The sequence below is a fragment of the Ischnura elegans genome, chromosome 11 (assembly GCF_921293095.1).
Source record: "Ischnura elegans chromosome 11, ioIscEleg1.1, whole genome shotgun sequence".
Classification (NCBI taxonomy): domain Eukaryota; kingdom Metazoa; phylum Arthropoda; class Insecta; order Odonata; family Coenagrionidae; genus Ischnura; species Ischnura elegans.
In genome coordinates this window covers 72,255,783-72,276,397 of record NC_060256.1, presented here as the reverse complement: position 1 = coordinate 72,276,397, position 20,615 = coordinate 72,255,783, and the positions used below count along the sequence as shown (strand labels likewise).

General features: G+C 39.8%; 1 protein-coding gene across 5 annotated transcripts in view; it reads right to left on the bottom strand.

Annotated features, from left to right (window-relative positions):
* LOC124167817 (protein pellino) overlaps positions 1 to 20,615 on the bottom strand; it is a 255,333-nt gene that overhangs the window by 228,792 nt on the left and 5,926 nt on the right. Inside the window, exons 1-2 of one of the 5 annotated variants that reach the window (XM_046545855.1) lie at positions 11,855 to 12,146; positions 3,289 to 3,348 (exon numbers count right to left, since the gene is read on the bottom strand). The exons of 2 other annotated variants lie outside the window; for them this stretch is intronic. In XM_046545855.1, coding sequence (XP_046401811.1) covers positions 3,289 to 3,348; positions 11,855 to 11,865 — 71 coding nt within the window. In that variant the 5' untranslated portion in view covers positions 11,866 to 12,146. Of the gene's footprint in view, positions 1 to 3,288; positions 3,349 to 11,854; positions 12,147 to 20,615 lie in introns of those variants that run through there. 2 more of the 5 variants (XM_046545854.1, XM_046545857.1) reach the window with 2 other exon arrangements.

Here is a 20,615-nt window from a genome sequence, read left to right as displayed (position 1 = left end):
ATCTCCGTTAACTATCTACCTGGTCCATACTAAGGGGTGATTACATCAAAAACATTGATTAATAATTACTGACGAGTACAGGAATAGCTTCACATGCATGAGTTGAGAGTGGCATCGCTGTATTTACAACAACACGCTATGCTTTGAAACCCTACTCTGTTGCTAACGCTGAAGAAGAGTTAGTCAGCCACGACCATTGCGAAGATTGACCGCCAACTAAATACATATTATGGAATAGTGAACGTTAATCCACACACGGGATACGGTGATTTCAGTCTAAAGCTAGTCCGAGACCTCCAACAAGGCCGACTACCATGCAGATATTTCAAATGAGAATATGCACTAGATTGGAATTTGAAAGTAAAGAATTTTGACGTGCTCAAACTGTCGAATACGATCCAAGTAATTTTCCTTCAGAGTCGCAGTTTCATCTTAATTCTTTGAGCTGAAAATTTCAAAGTATGGTTTCCTATGGTATTAAATGTCGCGTATTGCTCTACAGGTCCCAAATACGATGGCCAGATACGCATTTTCTTGGCCTCGCACATGGAGGTGGTAGTATCATTCCTTTTCATTTTCCATTCGGTTTCAAAGTCAGGTTATTTCATAGCAGAACCCCTTTCAAACTAACCGCCGACAACTGAAAAAATATAATTCGGGAGACTATAAACAATATTCCACTTTTTCGTTCCATCATCGTCGTAGGTGACCATCGATAATTTAAGCCTTAGGAAGGCGAGGGAAAAATATCCTCAGCCGACCAAGCCCAAAATCATTTCCGTATCGGCACCCAGACACACCGGAGTTGTCCACCACCACAATTGCAGCCCAACGTCAAAATGCGTAAGCGCCGGCCAACCGTGTCACGCAACCAAATTCCGTGGGGTCGCACGGATCGGTTAGCTCCAGCAAGCTCGAAAGAGATGAGCGTGAAGGAGTTCCTCAGGGGGAAAAGGGGGACGATGGGGTCATAAATATCAACGGGGGTGGAGCCGGGCCAGTGGCGTCTCCGTGTTCGGCCGGTCCTAGGGGGAGGAGGATGCACTAGGCACCCCCTGCTATAACAACCAGGGCCCCAGGGGAAGGAGCAAGCGACCCACGCACCAATTAGGGCTCAACCGGGCAGCGAGGAGTGCCTCGCGGCACCTGGACTGGAAGGAAGGGCGAGGAAGCGTCCCTGGGCAGTAGAAGAGTTTACATTTTGGCGGGAAAAAAGCACCCGTACACAGGCATGCAACATGTAAACCGAAGCAGTAAAGTGATAGAACAACAAATTCCAGAGAAATAGAGCAAGACCATACCATTGTGAGAACAGTTCATACACCTGAAAAGAGTACATACAAACAAAAGGAAAACAAAATTGAAAGCAGAACAAAACCATTTAAATTAAGATAATAAAACAATAAAAATAACTGGTTTACAAGTAACGGAGATTAAAAAATCCTCTACATTGTAAATTAAATAAAAAATGAAAACAAAAATGGATCAAAGTTACGAAACACGATTGATGTTATAAGTGAATCGGACTCGAAAAATGTCCTTGTGTATGACTGACTGCTACTTGGTTATTAATTAAAAATATAGAGCGTAAATTGCAAATAAAATATGGTCTTGAAATAGCAGATAATTGATGAGGTGAAGGTAAGTTTCCAGCCCAGAGAAAAATACACAGGTTTAAATAGATATTGGGCGAAAACACTGACGTGAAATACAAAAATTAGTACTACAGCGGAACTGAAACACAGCATAATGATCATGCAAAATACGGCTTTGATTTAGACCTTTCATAAAACATAAAATTTTGTTCATAACACCACAAATAAGCATTAGTTATCAAATTATTAAAGTACATGGTATGCGTGACACAAAACAACACCAAGCTTCTAAGGAAAATTAGAACAGTAGGTAATTCTCATTAAGAAATACAAGCATGCAACAAATAAAAAATTAGTACTTATAAACAACAAAACGATCATAATGACAAGTTAATCGACAAAAGCCTTTTCTCTAAAGAAGCTTATAGTAGGGCACATCTAAGCACACTGGATACCCGCTAATGCCGAAGTATTAATAGAATGTGTGTACATATTTGTTGATACAAATATGTTCTCAAATCCCACTTTAATGAATAAGAAATAGTGCAGGGAAAATATATTTTTTACCTAAATTGTAACACCAATTGAAATTCTACCTTAAGCATTTATGAAAAATTAATCGAAGCGCGAAAAAAAATATCTAGGAGGCAAGAGTAAATGATAATAACGGAGGAGATATAAAATGCTGAAAAGCCTTGCAATACAAAATTGACAAGACGGTTATATTCCATCTCGAGCATGAAAGCTGTGAAACATAAATCATTGGAAGAAAAACGCAGAATGCAATGCACCGAACTAGACTGAAGAGAGATGACACCATGGTTGGTAAGTACTGCACAGCCGAGTGTTCCTCTATAAAAATCAGCAGTTCTAAAGAAATTAATGGAGTAATGGAGTAGGACATCAAGGGTAATCACCATCATCCTTCCAACAAATCGGGATTGTCACGGTTCCCACAGCATTAGTAGAGTCTAGTTCGAATTGGCCAGAGTTCTAAATGGCATAAAGGCTAATTCTTTCGACTTGGGGTGATATTTGTCATGCATTCAGTGAAATTCAGTTAATACTTTTAAGTTAAAACATTAATAACAGCAGCGACAATAATAATACGATTGTTGATTTGGTTTGATTGATTAGAGTAGATTAGCAGTTCTCAACAAAGCTATCTTACAATGACGACGCACTTTAAAGCATTAAAACGATAATGTCGTTGATACAGTACGACTAGATAAAACTTTCGGCAGTACTTTTGTACCAGTTTCATGGAAAATGGGCATTGCAATCCTTGTAAAATATTTCTTACGGATTCCGAGACGTAAAAATCGACATTGTACAAGTATCCAGCGGCAGAGCTGTACGACAAACATTTTACCAGCGAAGTAGGTTTCTAGGACCATGCAGAGAATACGCTGGGGAATGAAGGGTTGAAGTTACAGTGGGAAAAGCAAGGATCATCACACTCCGAAAGGAGAGCAGTCGAGAGAAAGATTTATCACCACGAGCCCTGGATGACACTTTTACCAATAGGTTTGGAAACCGAGCAGAGTGAGGAGCAAAAAAATTTCTCTCCCCATCCCTTTCTTTCCGCTCCTCTCCATCTGCACTTTTTTAGCCATTGGGCATGTGGCGCTATTAGTAGGGGTATGGGTGTAACACTTGAGGAACAGCAAACTCAAGCCCCGGGCAACCGTACCAGTGTTCCAAGGGTCTATATCCTTGCTTCCTACCACGCCGACCACTACCCAATATGGACCTATGGATTGAAAACGACGAGTTATTCCAAGATTCTCTCAATTGCATGCGCAGCACAAAGTCCTCATCAGAGCTATTAATTTCGCCACAGAAGAAGTTCCGAAACCAAGGCAAAAAGACCAACACCACGGATTAAAGAACCAAAAAATATGTCATGAAACTGACTTCGAATGGGTACAGCGGACCCAAAATTGACTCTGTGCAATTATGTGTCCCTAAGTTATTCAGCTAAATTGACCATTTTATCAAGGCACACACAACATAGAATTTAATTAAATAAAAACAAGGATATTAGCAACGCGATTATGCCCAACTGTACCTAATGCGACACTTAAGCCATCTATTTATATACTTACGCTGCCAAAAACTTTATGTATTTCAGTTGAAAGTACAATATACACCCGAAGATATTTCTGAGCTTCTTCTGTGGAATAACAAAAAATAACAAAAAATACTACTGACTGCTAAGCCTCTTAAATCTCGTAGAATTCCAAATACTTCACTCTATAGAGTTCAAAAAATTCATAAACAAACATATATAACAATTTTCCCTTTAAAGATTTTCCAAAGGAAGTAGTAAAAAACCATATAAAAAAAGGAAAACATTTAAGCACAAAATTAAGCCGAAAATAGGATACCAATGTCATGGACACTCATCAGTCAAATAAAAATACATATGGACATCATCAAGTCATAAATTCATTTTCAACAAAACCAGGACAAATAAGAACATACGGGCCACTTGACAATGATATATTTTCATACTAATGACGATGACACATTTTCGCCCATGGTAGTTTGAAATGAGATAAATACTATTAATTTACTGCCCTACGACACCTACTTTCATATAAAATAATATTATTACACTATGTTGATAAATACGCAAAGCGGGAAGCAGCCTTAGGACACCACTCAGACGGAGAATGAAAAAATGGGCAGCCTCCAAAGAAATAGCTCGCAAAATAATTCATCATCTGAACTACTGGCAGTGCTTTCAACTATTCACCGCTTTAAAAAAAAAATATCCCCAATGGTTAAAAGCAACAAGGAGGAGATATATATCCGATAAATGATTACCAAAGTTTAATAAACAGCTTGAATATTCTGGTACCACGCTATGCAAATAAAATTACTAATTCGTCAAGCAGAAACACACCCCAAAACAGTCTGAAATAGCTGACGAACTATAAATCATTTCCAAACTCAATAGTTGGCAACATTTCCGAATGCCAAGGACACAGACACTTATCGCAATGATAAAGAACAACAAATAAAAACCTTGGCATGTCGGCAACACAATGTCCTTCAAATTATTCCGCGATAAAGATGCAACGCTCAGCCAGCTGACTGACGAAATGCGCATTAATAAACAATACGGCAATGACTGGAATGGACCTTGAAGCTGACGAAATGGGATCCAGCGACGCAAGAGCATCGAGGAGTCCTCATTGGATATCAATGAGCTCTAATGCCAACCCATGCCCATTCGTGGGGTTCCGGTAGGGCCCATATCCATCACAATTGTTTCCTGTTTTCCCAGAGCAACTGATACGGCAGCACATGAAGAAAGATAAATGCATATTCGCTATTCGTGAAAAAATACGATCATGGGGTAGAAAACATGCACCGTCAGCACACGGATCCCCTCCCTGGAATACAAAAGATTAAAGTACACACTCGCCGATTTTCCTCTATAAGAGAGAGAAGAAACATTCCCCTAAAAACATATCAGAAATCAAAATCACAGATCTATATCAGGACCCAACGAGTCTATACATAAGCCAATTTTATTGAAAGTTTTGAAAAATTAAACGAAAAGTGACAAAGAAGTGGGAACTGGTTAAAATTATTGAAGAAAAACCGCGCTTTATAAAACTATAACATTTTACTAAGAGCGGTATTTTAATTAATAGCTAGTGCGAAAAAGAAATAAGCTTGTTGAAATGACACATTGCAATATTTCCACTTATAGATTTATTTTACACTACGCGTTTCGTCGTTACAGCGACATTTTCAACTGTAACGACGAAACGCGTAGTGTAAAATAAATCTATAAGTGGAAATATTGCAATGTGTCATTTCAACAATATTACTAACTTCCACCACATCGTGCCTAACATCATACAAGATAAAGAAATAAGCCTTTACGGACAGACTAGGAACTAACCCAATAGCTCAACTAAATGTAATGTTGCTGGGTAATGAAAATTTCGATTTACCGTACTTGCATGACCTAGACCACTTTTAATATTATTATCCACCGCTGTTGTCTGGAAAAATAGATAAGGTTAACTGCCGCAAGCTAAGTCATGTATACTAGGCTATTGTGAATAGTACCTGTCACGGTTGCAACTACTAAATTAAACTGATTCCTACAACCATGGATATTCAGAAATAAATTGAATTCCATTGTACATCAAAATCCTGGGGTTGAGATGCGAAAGAACGAACTCTGCATTTTCAAGCATTTCTAATTTTTCGGTAGCGAAGCAGGCCGATTCGTGGAGATTTTGAGCTACACGCGATTCGATTTCAAAGTAATAGCACGGATCTCTAAATAGATGGGTTGGCAGCCAGCCTCCCTTCCCGAAAAAATGCATTCCTCCAGCCAAAATATCTGCGGTCTAACACTACCACTTTAGGCAATGATTTAACTTGTGATTAGAGATAATAACAGCCACTAGGAAGAAAAATGTGAAATGACACTCTAGAAATGAATTTAAATGCTATAAACACGATATCAGTACGATGTAAGAAAAATGTGGAATGACACTCCAGAATTGAAATCTAACGTGATAACTAACGTTCTAACAGCCACTAGGTAGTCCACAAATTATGAATTACTAGAAAAATCTCGTAAAAATTCATACCCAGTCTCAATTAGGTATACTAATTCGGACTATGCATGAGTATAAACGCTGCTGACCCCTGATCTACATCATAACGCTGGGCGCGCGCAACGGAAGATATACCAATTCAACCACATTTGATAAGGTTTGGAAGATGATATGTGGAGGCATAGGCGTGACTCCGAGTGAGAGTAAACAACAACCGGGACGCCAACGACCTTGACCGCTGCGATCCGCCTTTTGCTCCCAGCACAGCCGTGTGAACGCCAGCCATGGACACGCCAAGGGTGCGACGATCTCCCTCGGGATGAAGTTGAACGAGCGGCGGTGCTTCCCATGCCACTGGTCCACGGAGGAAACTTGGGGCAATGACAACACGTCCTTCGTCACGGTCGCCAGCCATGCCCACGGCACCAGAAGCGAGTCGAAGCACGGTGGGAGCTCAAAGACAACCTATCCTCTTTCTCAGCACCGGCTACAAGCGCAGTCCGTCAACTAATTCAGACACCAAGAAGGACGTGCTGAAGGTACCAGCTGAAAGGGCAGCCCTTCTAAATAAATGCACCGTGAGCTAAAAAGCGATGCGAAGATGAAGGGATGAAAGGGAAGGGACTCACTTTTTGCGAAGCGTCAAACATTTTCAGACACGAGCTGATTGTAACATGAACGAGTGAACATCAGCCTATACAATTATTGAACGGAGTTAGAAACACATAAAAACAAAATTCCCCAATAATGAAAATTAATAATATCAAAAAAACAATAATGTAAAATATATATCATACAATGGCCAGTGCACGATACTTAGACGAATGCGTTAGGGAATCAATCGTTCAACCCGTGACAACGAGAATGACATATTAGATCGTTTAAAAGGAAAATAAGGTAAGTCTTCATTATTTTCATCTTTAAAAACAACATCACAGAAGTTTGTAAGCACGGAGCAGCGTTGCGTACGCAGAAAAAACACCCCAAGATCATTTGACTTAAAAAGACATTATGCGTTTCAACTATCACTATCACATGTTACTAATTTACAAATTACCGGAAAGTATATAATTAATGTAAAATTAATGCGTATCATATTTTCCAATGAGCATTAATAAGGCAATAGCGGACGAAAAAAAGGAAGCAAAGAAACACAAAACTTGTTTTCCTTGACCATATTAACGGTTATCAAATTTTTCGAATAATTAGTAATCAATTAAAAAATTAAAGCTAGATTACTGAAAGACATAAGAGCATGGTATTAAAAATAATGAATTACATTCCAAATTTAATTTTAAATAAAATTCACAAATCAAGGGAAAAAATTAAATAAGTACAGAACTCCAGAAAACTACCGCTTTCACTGAGATGAATACCAAGTGTATGAATGAATAACAATCCTTTAAATGGATTGCAAACACGATAATGAAAGCCTATATAATCTAGTAGAGTAATAACGTACCATCCTAATTGGGTCTCACACGATCTGGTAAATATAAGCGCATCCATTTAAGGCTATATTACATACCACGGAGCAGCTATAAAGGATATATTGAGTTGCTAACACTGGAAACATAGCGATGAAATTGACGCTAAAGGATAATATCGTACGTATCTCTCTCTCTTCTTGTCATTCCTTATGATCTCTCCTTGATTTTTCCTAATACATAAAACGATTGAACCACCTAATACCAAGTAAAAAAAGAATACCTAAAATGATTAATTCAATAACAAGTCAGATGATGGAATAGTCAATTAAATTACCCGACCTCTTTCAAACTTTGTCCAAAGGCCGTTTTACACGGGACACGCACTGGCACAATCTGACGTGTTTACGAAGGCGCAGTCGAAATTGCGTCGTGTAAAGCGGTGAATTGCTTGAACACATGAGAGAATGCGTGGACGTGAGATGGCAAAAGAGCCCCTGTTCCAATTTTGTTCATGCATTCGCCATTTTAGAAATTAATGCAGCTGTAACCTGCGCAATTCCGATCCCCCTATAAAACGGCATTAACAGCAAGCGTTGCCTCTTGCCCAGCAGTAACATGTATTGGTACCATTGCAGTAACTCGGCTCATTCAAGATTTCTTCCAATTTATTCAATTTCTTCCAATGACTGCCTGAACTTCTGACAGCCTCGGGGCAGCGAAAGAAATTTTTCCAGATGATGTTTTTATTTCACATGAAATAATCCTTCAAAGCGCCCTGATAATTCACATTCCAATGTTTACACCTCCTAATAAAACATCACCACTCGACAACTTGATTATTACAGCGCCTTCGAGTATTCCTCGTGCACTGTTATATTTGCTTATCATATTTCCCGTATAAACGAAAATATCACGCGGGGATGATAACTCATCATCAGTGAGAGTAATGTGCCACAAAAAAGCTACACACAAAGTTTTTGGACGCGGGACTTTTCGAAATGCTAGGAGGGTAAAAATGTCTGAAAGGTGAGGGTACCTAAGTATTCACCCATCAGGAGATCATAGTTCTACTTCTAGGGAAGTGGTAACTTAAACAATCGCCATATACATATCTTTTATACCTACATTTACAAGTCTCTCGCCACGAATTTCCAATGAAGTCGGGGATGGATTGCTAATTTTCACATATAGCCTTAACAACAACGGGACTCGGGCGTTTATAAGTCTTATGAGAACATAAATAATTTCAATGAAGATCATAGCTGGAGGACAGATTAAGCTTAAAAATAGCAAGAAATCAGGGTTGATGTCACGACAGAATGAGCTCGGACTTAAATGAAAAAAAATAAGTGAAACTAGAGTGAGATCAAGAAGGATAAGTGCTGATTGTCCCTCGCACAGGCCATTCATCTACCGCCAGCAGGGAAAAACAGCACACATCGAGGGACGTCGTAAAAGGTTTATAAACTCGTCCTCTTCCCTATCGCCTTCCTGGTCCGTGTTTAGCACCAAGTCAGTGGACGACTCCGACAGACCAGCTGCTTTCTTCAAGTGAACGGCGAGCGGAAAAATGTACGAGCGGAAGTGAGGAACACGGGCGGAAAAAACTGGAGTCATCGCATAAGCCAACTGACCAACGGCAGAGCGAAGGCAACTGCCAAACGTATTACACGGAAATCCATTAACCCATTATAACCTAATTTTGCTTCTAAGTAACATCAAAAAAATGTATCCATTTTCGGCTCTATTCAGGAAATATTTAAACTTCGTGTTCTTTTGAGCTGTAAAATTAAAAATGACGAAATATTTAGCTTCCACAACAATTATGACTGCAGAAATTTTTCACATTTGTAACACGAGAAGCCTAATAATTTCTCCCAGAGGCAGCTATAGCTTCGAAAGGGTTTAAAAGTTCCAAAAGTACTGCACGTCAAATCTGCCAAAAAAATTCCCCACAGAGAATACGTCTGCAATAGAGCAGCTGTGGTTTCTTCATCGTTATTTTGGAAGTTATTTCATAATAATATCAAATTATATACTACTACCAAAAGTTAGTGGCATATGCATTCTTACAACCAAGAATAATAAATTTTCAACATCCTAAAACTTCACGCAATCAGATTTTACAAAGGAAATCGTGACAGTAATTTTCGGGTTCAATGTAAACGAAAGATATAAAACATTTGATACATGTCATGGTTACTTTCATCCGAATGACTGGTTCAATAGCATCGAACCACCTTCGCTGGTCTCTTTGGTTGGAAACGATTTAAAAAAAATAACTTCCCGGCATTAAAAAAGAAATTTTCCGTCCCCAATTTTAAAATGCGGTATATCCACCTAAAGGTATCGAATAAATAAGCAGAAATGAGGCCATGAACAAGCAGATAAGAATTATCAGTCAGCCTCTAACTTATGAATGAATTTTGATATCCGTGATATAACAACTTTTCATTCAACTAATTACCCACAGGAATCCGAAATCAGAAGAGACCAAGATGAGAATTCTTGACGGGAAATTAGAAGCCACTGCTAGTGGAGCATCAGGTTGACACCTAGAGGAACCGATAGCCCGGTCCACAACACGGCGATTAGGGGGATTCACCCAAGAAGCCAGCAATCAGCTGGTACATCGCGCATTGATAATATGAGTCGCGAAACGGAACATTAATTTCGCCCCGGGAATTACTTCGACTACAGCTACCTTGAGGACCAATCGTCTAATTCTTGGCAATGAGGGGTATGCGAATATCTACTCCCTCACTCGCGATCCTGACGTTGCTGGGAAAATAATATGCAGTTAATAATGAAAGGAAATTACTTTTCATAGCTGATTGCAAAGATGAAATCCAAAAACATACAATAGCTCTTACGTTATAGCTCAAACAGCCAAACATAACGCGGCGGCAACGCTTTGCATCCGCCAAGCATCACTCACTAGGTAGTTCAACAGAGGGCTGTTATGATTGGTGAGGGTAGAGCTCACCCCAGACTAACCCAAAGTGGTATGAATCACACAATCAGATTATGGGGACTAGTTTCTATCCCTCGGCCACCAACCACGAAGAGATTTTATGTTTGAGGTGCCGGAAGGTTTCACCTGGGATTCGAACACAAGACCTTCAATCAAATAATTATCCTTATACCCTTCCTGACCGACCATATTATAGCTGAGCACTGATAAATCGATTAGAAAAAGGCACGAAATTATCTACTGCCGACTAAGTAGACGACAGGTCGCGACAGTCCGATCACCACAGTTATTCTTGTCTAAATAACCAACATCCTTCAATACCCTAAGGCGCACACGGTCTGCCCACTGAAGCACACCAGGCCTTAGAAAGAATGACTGTGCAGCCACAGCACAGTCATTTTCCCCGAGACAGATGACTCGAGTCTTCGGGGAAGTGCTGCAACGGCTGGTTCGAAAACGGCGCGACAGCGGCAGCAGGCGGTCGGATTGGTCCATGCGCGACTGTTTACGAATGAGCTGAGGGGTGCGATGGATCCGAAGACCCTCCCGCGGTCACAGAAATAAACCTCCCAGAGTTCAAAACACCCCACAGGGTGTTTGAAGAAGCAATATCTCACTTAGATAAGACGAAGGCAAGGAAATGAGGAACCTCGTTAGCCACCAACACAACGCGGAAATCCCCAAGCTATCATAAGCTATCCGTCCACTGCCATAATCTTGGGTGATGCCACTTACAATCGCTAACCTGGCCATGCCTTAATTTCGACCCAACCATTGCTAATGTGACTGGGTAATCACTACTCCTGCGTAACCAGAGGAGGGGACGCGAAGTGCGCCGCGGTAGAGAAAATCTAAACGCTTTTTTCTGCTGAATAACAATCCAAGGAATCGTCACATTACTGATCTCTTGATGTCACAATGAAACTAACCACAAACCACAAACGAACAGTACAAAACAAGAGCTAGTAATTTGGTACGTTGAGATACAACACATTACTCAGTAATTAACCATAAGATATTGCTCACATAATCCACACGGGTATCCTCGACCTGCAACTATTACCATAAATGTATGAAATCAGGCTTGAAATATCACCGATGGTACAGGAGAATGCTACCCGAATCCTGAATTTTAAGACAAACCATTCGGAATGAGCTAAAACTCAAGCCTCTAACCAGCTAGCGTCCTTACTCAGGCAACTGCAGTGCAAGATGCCCCCATGGTAACATCGACGCTCGGTCGTAAAAACCAAAGGGACTCACCGGAAAACCATTTTCGTCTGCGGTCCTGGATGTGAAGCGGAGGCGGGAGGCAAGTTGGCTCCTCGGGGGCGATGCCTACGGGGACATCCTTGCCCTTCCACTTTCGAAGAACAAACCCTTAGCGGGCTCACACGATGGCACAGGGAAAGAAACAAGGGCCAAAACCCTGAAACGCGTCGGAACAATTAGCTCTCACCCACGCACAGCTGACACTGGGCGAAGGGGGACGACGCACTGCCTCACTGGGTACGTTTGCCCTCACACGCGCGAAAACCCAACTGTTCCCCTCTTTCCACAGGGCGCCCCGACGAACTCACATCAGCCTCCCACTGCCTCCTCCCCCTCCACCAGCGACGGCCAGCCGCAGCGTCGCCACAGGCGAAAGGCGGGGGCAGTTGCAACTATGAAGAACAGCCCGCTCCAGCTAGCGGCCACCCCGACAACTACGTCAATCCTTCAATTCGGATATCAACACGAGAACGTGGTTTATCAAAACAAAGTGACGCATTGGTTCGTGTTTACGCCATGAATAAAGGGTAAACACCAGATCCCAGGTGATTAATAAATCCCTTTCCTGCCCTAAATGGTATTTCCACGACTAGATGATGCTACACAAGTCCATAAATCGACTTTTCGCGAATTGCTTGAAAATAAAATTTCATAGATTGTATTATTCGATGCAAAGTTAAGACATATCAAGTATATTAGCGAGTTTCAAAGATTTAAAATTATTGAATATTTTTAAATTAGATTCACTTTTAAAGAGAGCAAATTTTCTTCTATTACATCCTATGACGTAAATAAGAAAAACGATTTTGAAACATTTACTTTGTTTCTTCTCCATAGATCTACCTAAAGATGCTTTTTTTTCTCAAGGTATTGTGTATTTTGGTTTTATGTGTCATCATTTCCGCAATTTATGAAAAGTTATCCTAAACACAGGCTTATTGCCTTATAGGCTTCCTTACTTCCTTGAATGGATGTAATAATCTGTAAAAAATATGTATGCATGGAAGAATAAATTATTAATACTATATAATGATACAGTAGTAGATAAATGAATAATCTGACACTACATCTCTGCCGAATAGTTAATATCCGATCGAATTCCTGTGATCCGAATTCCGAATCATGTTTCCTACGGATCCATGGCCAACTGCTTGAGAATTATAATAATAACGTTCAGTATATAAATGCCTCGGTAGCTTCGCACAAGCAATCTCACTTTACCTCTAATTGAAATAACCACAGCCTCGTGTTTTATAACGGGATTTAATGAACTTTCATCATATCTTCCAAAATACATCTTCCATTTATCTCGTAGAACATAGCATGATATCCTAGACTGACCCAAAAAATACATCAAAATTTCAAGTTTCTACAGAGATATAGGTACCTGAATAGATAGATATACCACTCCATGGCCGTAATTTCACCTATTTTATACAAATCAATGTAATAAATTTCTCATAATATCAGCTTCCACTACATAATCTCCAACTCACTTTGTACTGTAAATGACTTAAATGTATGGCAAAAGTTAGGAAGGCAACAAATGAAAAAGAAAACCGGATAATCTACCTAAAGAAAATATAAATAAATAAATTGATAGTTCATGAAAACAAATTCAGAAATTGAATAGGGAAAAAATACGATCATTTCCATTCTTAGAGAGGTATTGTATCTTCCTTCAGGGTCAAAACATTCACGAAAATTAAAAAAAAAACTATGTATTAGCTTACTCTACATGGAAGCATTTTGGAAACCACCTTTGTGGCTGTCTGAAAAAGTATATAAAGGATTAGACGAAATTCCTAAGTTCATTTTTCACCCCAAATACGATTATCCTCTTAAGAAATGATTACGTTCTCATAGCACACGGAAACATTAATCAAGGCTAGCAAGCGAATTTGAGGATAAAAAAACAAAAATAATTATTAAAATCTAAGACAAAATAAGATTAGGTAATCATTACATTTATATTTCGTGCAACGCGTTCGCCAATGAATTTCTATTCTCAAAATAAGGTGTAATTAAATATTTAAGCGAATAAAATTTAGATTCTCGGTAAAACTGTGGGCTGCCCATTCGTGAATGATTTTGTTCCATGCCCACAAGAAAAGCCACCATAAAACAAATTGTGAGGAGATTTCATGATTATTTTCTTCGTCATTTACGATAACCGACATTTATACGGATTTTAACTCCGAAAAAATAATTTTGCATTAGAATAAAATCGAATCATTTTCACACATGTTCTTCAAAATTTTGAATGAAAATCAATGACTTACCAGTAATCTATTTTGGCTGAGATACGGATAGTTTAACAAGAAATTACACTTAACGCCACTGCTCTTTCCATGTCTTATCATTAAGTTTTCACGGTATGGTAGCACACTTAAACACGGCTTCATCAAAACAGTAAACAGGTAGATGAATAAAATTAAACAAGTTAACGTGTCCACGATTGAAAAGTGAGTGTCAACAAACGTGGCCCTGAATTGGATAATATACTTCTTGATGGTAATATAAATTAAGGTCACCCTAAAAAAACGATATTTTGCATACAAGCCATAAGGAGCGAGTACAATCAACTTTTTTCGGCCAAGAGTTGCGAATTCGATACGTTCGTGCCTTCCATTAGTAAAGCCGCCCCAAGGCTGTGTTAACATGTTGATTACTATTGCAGTCGACTGTTGAGCTCGACTCCAACGAGTTGACTGCTACTCCAGTGAATAGAATACGAATGGATTGAAGCCTTGATTCGATCTACTAGCAAAGTTGAAGCAGTGCCATTCTGAACGCAGTTGGAGTCGATGTCTATGGATACATCGCAAGCGGCAATGGTTGTTTTAAATACACAGGCCAATAATATACTCGCAGATAGATTTTTTTTTTCAATTTGTAACTTACTAAGGATCAAGGTAAGCCAAAAAATTATTTAATTTTCTCACATTGAAGAGGAGATGAAATTCTCTCTCCATCGAAACTGCCACTTCTGTTTTCTTCTACCCCTGCTATCACGAAGTGTCACTTCTTTCTTGATAAAAGTAGAGTGTGCTGTGGATATATCGCATTGAATGCCTTCAACGACAGCAGTAAATCTATTTTGGCAGCGATGGGGATAGTTTAACAGGTAAATGCACTGAACGCCACTGCTTATTCCACCTGTTATTATTAAGTCTGAGGGTATGGCAGCACACTTCTTCGCCACGACACTACATTTGTAGATGAATAACATGAAAGAAGTAAACGTGTCGACGATTGAAAAGTCAGTGTCAACAAACGTGGCCCTGACTTGTATTATGGTAATATACATTAAGGTCATACTACAAATCGAAATTTTGCCTAAAAGCTGCAAGGAGCGAGTGAATTCAACGTTTTCTGGGCAAGAGTTGACAGAAACAAGTAGGGAACTCGCTACGTTCTAACGTTTCATTAGTAAAGCCACCAAAATGAAACAAGTATATGAAAGTGTCGACGGCTGAAAACTGAGTATTAACAAACGTGGCCCTGTTACGAGTAATGAATGTGAAATATAGTTTTTGAGCTACTGCTGTAGCCGCCTACTGCGTCGTGTGAAGCAGGCTTAAGGCCTCGTGATTGCGTCGATAAGACCCGCATAGGACGTGGGGAGACCTAGTGATGACCACGGGCAAAGGAGCACGGAACGGTGCTCGCATGTACCGCGGCGCCATACGCGATCGATTCACAGGATTCACCAGCTCGGTGGCCAGTCAGCAAAGGGGGCGGCAAATTGAATTGCGAAATGCGAATTTCGGGCGTGCGACCGTCCTTCCTCCATCCCTCCCTCTCCCATACGAACGTTCCCTTTCCAGGTAAGTGACCCCTTTCATGCACGGGGGGAGTGGAAGGGGGGAAATACAGGGTTGAGCCGACGGTGACTCGACCCACAGCGAACCCCTTCCCCTATCCGCGCCACCCTCTTCCCTTCCGCTGGCAAAATAAAGGAAAATATATTGACCACCGCGGGCCGGAGGCGAGGGTCGGTAAAAAAAAAGTTCATCCCCTTATCATGGATACTCGTTTAAATATGAGCCTGTCATATCGAAAATAAAAGGGAAACGAAAGAGCCATCAATAAAAAAACGGACCAGATATCCTTTAAGAAAAATGCGAAATACTCACCACGTAACTCACCGCTGTTATGGACTACTTTTTTGGCGAAATATCTCAAACGTCGAGCTCATTTCTATAAGCCACGTAGGTAACGAATTCTGAACAAACAATGAAAATCGCCAAAATAATTTTGCAAGACCCTGGATAATTCTTATTTTTATATTTGTAAATTGACCCTCGCATACAGTAGAATTTTGCTTTATGACTGAAATAAATCATATATTTCACATAGAACTCTCTAAATTACCTTTAACCATGAGTTAAATGTAGAACGAAACAAAGAGGAGCTGTACCCAAAACAAAAAATAGTAAAACATCACCAAGTATTTTTTTCTATTTCACTCCCACAACACTTTCTATTTATTATTTTGTCATTTATTTCATTGATCTTGGGTTAAATCTCCTCCACCTCTTATTTAATTTTTTTCTTCCAACACAGCTAGTCATTAGTACTTCCAAGTCAACCTCTCAAAAAAATAAATACTAAAAGACATTGAAAACATCTCAAATATTTTATTAGCGCAAATCATATACGACGATGGCGCCGTGATTGCCCCAACCCACATATTTACATAACATAGAGGCATACTTCAACAGACCATGCTAATAATTAAAAAACAATAAGCTAAAGATAGTAACTCCCTGAAAAAAAACAAGGCATGGGGCCACAAAGACCAACAACCCCAGTCTTCCCCGGAATATGGTTGCATGAATGTAACGTTTCGTGTTCAGACCGAGGACTCCTCCCTTTCTGTCCATGCGTAGACGGAAGCGCTAAATCAGACAGTTAAAAAAAAGAAAATTTTCATTTTGCATCTCGTTTAAAAACCCAAGGAGTCATCAGTAATAAACCAGATGTTAGTGGGTCCAGATTATATGTAATTCTGCCTCCGAGTATTAAAGCGTAATAAAATGCACGCGTAATATAAAACGTCTCATAAGATGAAATTGAACAGTACCTACTACGACTTTCCTTTTATATGCATTACTTTCACTACATCGGGGAATGATATACTGATCAGGCAAAACTGCCCACAAGAACGAATCAAAATAAATTCTAACCCAAAATACAAGCCACCTCGCACGTGGCACTTAATTGCTCAATCCGACGTGTGTACGAAGGCGCAGTCAAAAATGCGTTGTGTAAAACAAAGAATTGCCCGAACGCATGCGAATTCAGGGACGTGAGATGGTTAAATAGCCCCTGTTCTAATTTCGCTCGGACATTCGCATAATTGCGCGCCAAAATGAGAAATTAAAGCTGTTCTAACCTGCCCAATTACGTACCCCATGTAAAACGGCCGTTAATGCATGATTTAGAATAATTTATGATTTATATGGTCTGAACAGTGAATTAAAGTTCCAGATCGCAACCTTTCACCGTGCCTGACCTGCTGCATCGACGGCTTGCATTAAATGAGGGAGGGGGGGAATGATTCGGATGTTGATCAATTTTGGAAGTCGATGACCTCCAAGTGTCCCGTATAATCACCTCTTGACGTCGCTGCACCTTAATATTTCGCGATGCATTTACTTGGAAGAGGCATGGAAACCTGATGAAACCATAAAAAATAACGGGAAGACACAGATCGCCGCCTCATCTAAATATTTACGTCGGTCGAACGGACAAGCAGAGACTTGAATTGAAGCGTCGTGAATCATGAAGCAATCATCACGTTCGCGCCGGCGAACCTTAAACCGTTTCGGCGAAACATAAAAATCCATGAGACGAGTAACAGTAAACTCTGAGGAAACTCAAAGACAAACAAGTTCTACCTCGCTCAACTCAACACTGCCAACAAAAAAGACAAACATACAATTAAACACGTATCAACAACAATAGATTTCGTTTGCTAATAACAATTTGTGAACTATTTTATCACCTCTTCAAATCTCTCCATTAACTTCACAGACATGGGAGGAGGATGTAGAGTGAACATAATGACTCTTAAAAAAATGCCCGTTAACTGTAAATAAATGCTAAAATTGATTTCAGAGAACATCTATTACAAATAGAAATGTTTCATTCAAAATTCAGTTACAATTATGATGAAATCAAGTGAAAACCCACGCCTGAAAATTCGCAATGGATATTTTTTGCAGTAGACTTACAAAATGATCCTTAAGCATCAGAAAAATGCTGCTTCACGCGCGCAACAGGGCTTGGTAATTGGCCTTTCACTTTACTTCTTATTTATATCTATTGCCGTTCCCTTAAGCCACAGCACACAGTTGAAAAAAACCTCGATTGCACAAACCAAAGCAAATAGGCCAAAATAAGACCTATTAAAAATATTAAATAAAACTTTAGCCTACAAAATCGAGTCCTTACATCACCTATAGGTGACATGAAAGAGAGCCTTCCATTTGGAGATCCTGAAACTCAGAAAGGGGCTCTGCAGCGGCAAATAGTTGCACTTCAGGCTCGCTAGTCCAGCAGGTTAATTACCATAAATCCATAGCTGCCTGGGCCTACAGGTTGCCGAATTTTGGTAGGCCCTCGTGTACACCGAAGAACTCCACTGCAGCATAAAATAGCGCCCGCCCCTTCAAACTATATTTATAGCTTATGAAATAAAACTATTACTTCCAAATAGGGAATTGAAAATTGAACACTTAAAGTATATCTAAAACCTTTATAATTGAATACTGTTAAACACGAAGCACTAGCACGAAGTTAAATGAATAAGGCAATGACTCCAATTGAGTTTCCTACGAGTAAACAACGTTTAACCTCAATAAAGATACAACAATGCATAGTATTTATAAAGAAACACCAATATTCTGTACTTTAAATGTGAAAATTACCCATCAGAAGCATTATGCTGATGTATAAGATTGTTCAGAACGCAAATGGTCTTAAACACATCATTTAGTGATTCCTCATAAAATAACGACATAATATGGAGCAAATTTGAGAACAATTTCGATTAATTTTAATATTCAGGCACAAAGCAAATTTCAAACGAATTACCTACACTGCGGAGGAGTGATTGAAAGGCTAAATGCTACACTTTCTGCTTTTACGTCAAAGTACTCCAACACAGAAAAAAAAGGATGTGAAAATCACATTCCGACCAACGTTTCAATACTGCAATAGATGTAAATACGAAATTATCGAAGGAAATAATTTACGATCCCGAGAAAATTTCCTCGATTTTCTTTTCACCCGCACATGCCACAAAAAAACTGAAAATTCACTCTAATGAGACACCGCACTTGAGAATCCAGCACCCATACGGTCCCTCACGGATGGAAGAGGTGCACAGGGGTGCCTAAAAATCGAGTTTGGACCTGAATGAGGGATGGAATCTGAGACGGAAGGAAGACAGGCTGAGCCATTCCAAGCGAACAAGGAAGAATTGAGACGCTGGGCATCCGTGGCAGTTGGGAGAGCACTTTTAAGGATTGCCAGAGAAAGGGGGGCCATGACAAGATAGGAGGAGCGTGAGAGGTGGACTATAAGGTATGGTTCATTCGCTTACCCCGATTGGGGTCGGCGAGGGAATGGAGACGTGGCACGCCCATTTCTCGTATTAGGATCGGAAGTTCGGTTGGAATGAACGCGAGTCTAGGGGGGGAGGGTATGGCGAGACGAGTTCGCACTCGCCCTAGAGCGCTGGGACGCTCCGAATAGTGAAGAGCGATACCTACATCTATTTAATACCCTGCGAGCCACCTCGAGGGTGTTTGGCAGGGGGTGATCAACGCAGTATGCATGAGGTACACCACAAGGTCATAAAAATATTACGCTTAAGAACGAATTGAAAAAAATATACGAATGGAATCAACTGATTTTGGCGTGACTGGATGGAACGAAGAGTTCGAGGTACATAGTACAAAAAAACACAGTACAGTTCCACAACCTTTATGGTGCTATCGACTAGTTTCGATAGCCATAGGTAAACGGAGCGTCATTCTAAAGACAAAGATATTCTCTATGGTCTACAATGAACAAAGTTCATGCGAAAACAAAACTTACTAACGTATTGAAACCGATCGTGAAATAAAATTTAAGATTTTTTTTGGAAAATTGCCAATTACGTTTGATTTACTAATATGCTGTAATTCCAATTCAGACTAACCCTGAAACAACTCTCTATATCAGTTACAAGCGAAAATCAGGTCTGACATTGATTTCATCAATTTTAAACAGCTATGGAACTGAAGTTATTGATCTGAAATATATATGAAACAGTATCACAAGCAACAAGGGGGAGATTTTCACTAACACGCGATTATATATGCACCTAACGGTTATGAAAATAAATTCGCTAACATGCGTGACAAGTGATATCCAATCCAGCATGGAATGCATGTGGATGTCTTGATGAAGGAATAATTTATATTTGTTTACAGTTTCCGTGCTTAAACTAAGTATCTACATCTGTCATCATACGAAGACATATGCATGAATAGAGGATTCTACAGTCACCCACTAAATTCATCGTCACCCACCGCGCATTTCAATAGGTTTACCAAAGTAGTCACTAGCATCGCCGATGGAGGAGCGATCCGAATTTCACGGTTGACGACCCAAATGAACGATCATTTGGGTTGACTGAACTGACATTTATATTCGATATGAAAAATCTATCGAATTAATAACTTTTCAATGTTAT